The sequence below is a fragment of the Lampetra planeri genome, chromosome 81, assembly GCF_965212315.1.
Source record: "Lampetra planeri chromosome 81, kcLamPlan1.2.h2, whole genome shotgun sequence".
Classification (NCBI taxonomy): domain Eukaryota; kingdom Metazoa; phylum Chordata; class Hyperoartia; order Petromyzontiformes; family Petromyzontidae; genus Lampetra; species Lampetra planeri.
Window position 1 is genome coordinate 1,893,549 of NC_136185.1, and position 6,787 is coordinate 1,900,335.

General features: G+C 45.6%; 1 protein-coding gene across 5 annotated transcripts; it reads right to left on the reverse strand.

The window, feature by feature from the left end:
* Positions 1-315: 315 nt before the first annotated feature.
* LOC144738325 (uncharacterized) lies at positions 316-6,660 on the reverse strand. 5 transcript variants are annotated; one of them, XM_078621349.1, is made up of 4 exons: positions 6,570-6,650; positions 4,620-4,734; positions 4,462-4,570; positions 316-2,787 (listed from the first exon to the last, which is right to left on the reverse strand). In XM_078621349.1, exons 3-4 carry the CDS (start codon positions 4,506-4,508, stop codon positions 1,572-1,574), a joined length of 1,263 nt encoding a protein of 420 aa, XP_078477475.1. In that variant the 5' UTR covers positions 4,509-4,570; positions 4,620-4,734; positions 6,570-6,650; the 3' UTR covers positions 316-1,571. The 5 variants fall into 5 exon arrangements, with proteins under 5 accessions (XP_078477475.1, XP_078477476.1, XP_078477478.1 ...); XM_078621350.1 differs by having other exon boundaries at positions 4,462-4,527; positions 4,670-4,734; positions 6,570-6,640; XM_078621352.1 differs by lacking the exon at positions 4,462-4,570 and having other exon boundaries at positions 4,670-4,734; positions 6,570-6,641.
* Positions 6,661-6,787: the final 127 nt, after the last annotated feature.

Genomic DNA, 6,787 nt, shown 5'->3' on the forward strand with positions numbered 1-6,787 from the left:
TAGGACCAACTAACGATGGGACGCTTGGGAGACAGGGCGACAAGATGGCGCCACGTGTTTTTCCACGGCAGCAGCAGCATCATCGCGAGCAGTGCAGTCGTTACGCATTCTGTACAGGAATCTCGCTGTCAACCACGAACGGTCGAGCCATAGTCGTGAGCGATCGCCAAACTTGGCACCTCAATAGAATTTGCGCGAAACCGCAAAACCAATATAACTCAACTCGAGAGTGTTTGGGATTGCTGTACGCTTTCCTTTCTGTTGAACTTTTACTTAAGAGTGGTGTTTAGATGCATGCAACCTTTAAATCAATGATGGGTTCCATTGGGTTATTTATTTCAGAGAAACAATTATTTGTTTGAGATGCAGATGATACATCTAAGCTGACACTTTGCGTCCCACAAACATCCGCAGTCACATGAATACAAGAAGGCATTGCTCATATTCATACCACACCATCGATCTGTACCAAAGATCCCATATTCTAAACGTGACCCTTATACACGCACATTGTTATAGACTCACAATCGGTTAATGCATAATCATCCGTTCATGATGCTAGATATTTTTTTAAAGCCATCAAATTTACGAAATCATAAGAACCAGAAGTGTATTTCCCAAGAAAAGTTCATTGAGCAGAAAATGTTTTTCAAGGGCGACTCAGCCTGGCAGACATCAAAGCATTCCACACAATTGCAGTTAAAACAAAGAAACATAATAATAGCAATTATGTTGTAAACTTATATTCACACCTCAACATTAGTGATTTTAATTAAGAGAATTTGAATGAGGATCTAAGATGGCTGAATGGAGATGCCAAAAGACGAAACTTCTTAGCTGGTTTCAAAGACTTTGCGGCATCTACATTAAATAAAAAATGAACCCGTAAAAACAAAGTTTTTCACTATAAATCCTTTATATGCGTGGCATCGGTTTTATTTTATTATTCATTTCTGTTTTTCTTGAGTAAGAGTTTCATTTTTATCACATTGGTATTTTAAATTAAATATGAAAAAAAAATTCCTAAAAAGTGGAAAATTTTGGAAAAAAATTTTCACGAAAATAAATTGTCACGCACAACGAGTCTGTGTGCAAAATGTCAGCTCAATTGGATCACGGGAAGTGGGTTAAAAAACGACCGAAAGATTTGCACGGTCGTAAGCGTGCAAGCAAGTGAACTTAATATAAAGGATTTAAAAATTCATTACTGGTTGGATGACGCTGACAGCTGCATGCATAGTTGTCACTGGAAACACCTGTGAATAAGGTGACTGCTATGGGAATTATTTGTGTCCTGCTCCTGGTTAAAGACCTTCCCAAACTCCACACGTGCAGGGCCATCCTACTCTGCTTTGTCCAAAAACTTCGAAGAAAAATATGTCCTTCATAGCCTAAACAGACTTTTCAAGCAAATGCTGTAAGCGAGCACCTATGAAGGCCGGCACAGTACACAAGGAGGTAGGTGGCCAGCACCACACCTGACCACCTTTGTCTCCCCGGTGGAAAAGTTTACACTCCGCAACAGGTACTTATTTAAGGCTGAGTTGACCTAGAGGAGGTCCAGGACCGAGTCAGATAATCATAGCCGATGTTGACCATGGACGGGAGTAAAACTCCCCCAAAAACTGCTCCCACACCTCTACATCCACAAACTCCTGGGGGTCATCTCGCCCTCCCTCAGAGTCCAAATTCTCCTCCTGCTTCACGCTGCCTCCATCCATCTGGAGGTCGGGTCCTGGAGTTGAGTCATCTTCATAATTTGCGTTCACTTCTTCACATTTCATCTTCACTTCTTCACATTCCACCTTAACATCTTCACATTCCAACTTCACCTCTCCACATTCCGCCTTCAATTCTTCACATTCCCACTTCACTTCTTCATGTTCCACCTTCACTGCTGGCCACGTTGCTAAACTGGGGTTATCTTCTGCTTCTTGTTGCATGCAAAATGGGCTCAATACAGCACTTTCACTTTTCGATTCCACCTCCATCTTCTTGTGGATCTTCTCATGCCTATTTCGGTTGTCTGACCCTGCAAATGTCTTCCCACACACCGTGCACTTAAAGGGCATCTCGCTTGTGTGTTGTCTCTGGTGAACGTTAAGAGATCTTGACTGTGTAAACGTTTTACCACACACAGTGCACTTGAAGGGCTTCTCGCCTGTGTGTGTTCTCTGGTGAATTTTAAGATGTGATGACCGTTTAAATGCCTTCTCACATGAAGTGCACTTCAAGGGCTTATCACGTGAGTGTGTTCTCTGATGTTGTGAAACATTTCCTGAATCTGCAAATGCCTTTCCACACACAGTGCACTTGAAAGTCTTCTCGCCTGTGTGTGTTCTCTGGTGACTTTGAAGTTGGGATAACCGTCGAAATGCCTTCTGACACACAGTGCACTTGAAGGGCTTCACGTCTGTGTGCGTTCTCTGGTGAATTTTAAGTTGTGATGACTGTCTAAATGTCTTCTCACACAAAGTGCACTTGAAGGGCTTATCGCTTGAGTGTGTCCTCTGATGTTGCAAAATATTTCCTGAATCAGCAAATGCCTTTCCACACACAGTGCATTTAAAAGGCTTCTCGCCTGTGTGTGTTCTCTGGTGAATTTTAAGGTGTGATGACCGTTTAAATGTCTTCTCACATAGAGTGCACTTGAAGGGCTTCTTGGCCATGTGTAAATTCTGGTGCAGATTCATGTGTCCAGTGTGGTCCGTGCCGTATGGAAACTGCTCGCATTGGTGCCTTCTAGCACCGGGCTGTCTCTTGCATCTCTGCTCCATGTCATTCAACCTACACATTACACACAATATATACACACACATTACACGAAATATACATGATACATACACATTATACAACACCTACACATTACACGCAATATACACAATATGCATATGCATTACACACCCACACACAGTACACCCAGCAGATATATACACACATTAAACACAATATACACAGACAATATACACTTAGATGCAGTACATCCAGCCAAACATAAGCTGCTTGGGGGCATGCGGTGGCTGGGCATGCGGGCTACATGACGCAGCCAATGCAGACTCGCTTTCCGGAGGAGTTCAATTATTACTTTTTAAAACTACAAACTATTAATATTTTACCAGGTAAGATCCGCTGAGATACGTAGCTTTTTTTAACAAGCGACCTGGCCATAAATAATATCTCAACGAAGCGGCTTACCATCATGTGGAAATGTATAGCAGCCAAAAACTTTAAACGCACGTTTCTAAATGTGGATGGAAAAACTGTAGGACCGGATAAAAATCCACTTGACCACGGGGACAACAAAACCAACTTCAAATATATAGGTATCAAGGCAGGTATTGAATCTACAACCTTCTGTATACCAGACAATGTAGTTAACATCTCACCAAAACTGATGCGACTGTGTCCAGATCTTTCAATGATCCCTGAACCCCTCACATGAATCATTGTGGTTAAACCCAGGATGGATCATAGGCAGGCTAGCCTGAAAATTACAAACTGTCACAAGATGTTCAGTTAGAGGGCTCCCCGTTTTGCAACCATAGATAAGGGAGGGCATAACTGTGGCCAAAAAGACCTCAAACTATGTATGGAGTGAAAGACCAGGTAGCTTCCACACAGCGTTGTGCAGCTGATGAAAAGATAATGCCACTCAATTGACTTGGCTTGAGACCTCGATTTGCAAACCGGAGCTGGTCAAAATCATGCTGCCCAAGTACAGAAACTTGTACACCAAGCATATGAACACACATTACACATATTCTACAGATATTATACACTCACATGCAGTACACAAAGCAGACATACTAACACAATACACACATTTTACACTCACACGCAGTACACCCAGCAGATATATACACATTACACACAATACGCATTACACATGTAGTACACACAGCAGATATACATACACATTAGAAATAATATATACACAATGACAAAGCCCCCCCCCCCGCCCCCCCCGTATAGCCTTAACAAATTGTTCGGGCAAGTGGGTGGGTGAGTGAGTGAGCAGGTGAATGAGTGGGTGGATGAGTGGGTGGGTGGATGAGTGGGTGGGTGGGTAAGTGAATGGGTGAGTGGGTGAGTAGGTGAGTCAGTGATTAAGTGAGTGGGTGCTAATGTGTAATGTTTTGATGTTGTCTGTCGACCGAGTTTCCCTTGAAAAGGAACTTTTTAGCTCAATGGGCTTCACACAGGAATTACTCTTCTGCCTGAACCTTTCTGCCCGAACCTTTCTGCGCAGAGTTTGCATATTCTGCCCCTGTTTTAACGGGTTTCCGTCCATTAAAAAAAATACATGCAAAAAAAACCCAAATGCAATTGAAATAGCATCTGTATGCTGAAAATGTAGTTGCCTGCAAACTACCCAAGTGAATTATAACAAACGCAGCGGCAACACTGCCCCCCACTGTTGCAAAGATTTGTCAAGGATAGTCCTGAAAGTGAGGATCTCACCGGTGAGGTACAGCAGGCTTGAGACAAAGTGAACGAGGATAATTCATCCAAAGTAAATAGCCAGCCCTGCACAGAGAAGTAGTAGGCCAGACATGAACCGCTGACGTAAGTTAAGGGAAAAACAACTGTACAACGTAAATCCAAGTTACATATTGAAGGTTTGGCACAACATCGCGTGGCAACCAGGGCGGATGATTTATAGACGGACCAGTGTAGAACGACGACACAGCGAAGGGACAGGAACGTAGCGAAGGACTCGGCCGAGTGTCGTCCCTTCAGTGAGGTGAAGCAATGAGCCAGACCGAGGACAAATGAGACAGAGAGAGAGAATCGCCATCAGTGAAGAGCGGCGGAGAAGCCCCACGCTCTAGCGAGTCGCTGTCACAGCCTGGACGGCGAGGCTTCAGCTGGGTAGACAACCACCAAAACAACCACAACAACCACTAATACCACAACACAACTACCACAACCACCACAACAACCGCAACCACCACAACCACTACAACTACCGACAACCACAGCAACCACCACGACAACCACTAATACCACAACACAACTACTACAACCACCACAACAACCGCAACCACCACAACCACTACAACTACCGACAACCACAGCAACCAGCACCACAATAACAACCACAAGCACCACAACAATCACAACAGAATCAGAATGTTGTATTTATACTGCAGGAGCAATCTGATGAGATGTAAATCACTTCTTCACAGATGTCCAGTATGGGCACGGGGTAAGAATGTTACAACACAATACAAAAAACACGATATTAGCGCACAGTACAATAAAGATAAACAAATCACCCACACACATACAGATAAAACTAAGCCATCCCAATCCTACCAGGCGAAGCTCACCGATGTATAAGCGACCTGGCTATCACAAATTATAGATAAAAAGTGGCGTATCACGTGGACAATTACAGCGGGCAAATCATCTAAATAATCTCAATGCCTGTTTCTAAATGTAGAGGGGGGGAGAACCGGAGAACCCAGAGAAAACATCCACGGGACCACGGAGAGAGAGAGACACCGCAAACTCCAAAAATTAAGAAGGCATCAGGGTTGGGATCGAATCCACGACCTCCTGCATACCAGGCGAAATAGTTAACATATCCTAGCCACCGTAGTGATGATGAGTGACGTGAAAACTCCAAATATACAGCAGGCATCAGGGTCGGGATCGAACCCACGACCTCCTGCATACAAGGCGAGGTAGTTAACATTTTAAAGTTTGTGGGTGCTATACAATTCCAGGTGATAAGCCACTTTCGTTGAGCCATCATTTGTTACAAATGAGATGTGTAGCACAACTACAACAACCATATCAACACCACAACCCCCACAACCAATACCACCACAACACGACCACCACTACAAATACAAAAACCACAACCAATACCACCACAACAAAACCACCACTACCACCACCACAACACAACAACCATTACCATAAGCACCACAACACAACCACAAGAATACAATGACCACAACAGCACCACAAAACAACCACAACAACCACCACTACCACCACAACACTTCCACCACAACACAACCACCACAACACAACACCACCACACAACCACCACTACCACCACCACCATCACAACATAACCACAACACAACCACCACCACACAACCACCACAACACAACCACCATCACAACACAACCACCACCACAACACAACCACCACCACACAACCACCACTACCACCATCACAACATAACCACCACCACCACACAAGCGCCACCACAACACAAGCGCCACCACAACACAAGCGCCACCACAACACAAGCGCCACCACAACACAAGCGCCACCACAACACAAGCGCCACCACAACACAAGCGCCACCACAACACAAGCGCCACCACAACACAAGCGCCACCACAACACAAGCGCCACCACAACACAAGCGCCACCACAACACAAGCGCCACCACAACACAAGCGCCACCACAACACAAGCGCCACCACAACACAAGCGCCACCACAACACAAGCGCCACCACAACACAAGCGCCACCACAACACAAGCGCCACCACAACACAAGCGCCACCACAACACAAGCGCCACCAAAACTACGATGTCAGCACCTCTGCTCATAGATCAACGGAGTCGACTCCATGACGTCACTTCCTGGTTCACGGGTCGTCTCGTGACGTCATCGACCGCGAAACGCGCGGGGGGGGGGGAAGGGGCGGGGGGGGGGGGAAAGGGGCGGGGGGGGGGAAAGGGGCGGGGGGGGGAAAGGGGCGGGGGGGGGGGAAAAGGGGCGGGGGGGAAAAGGGGCGAGGGGGAAAGGGGCGGGGGG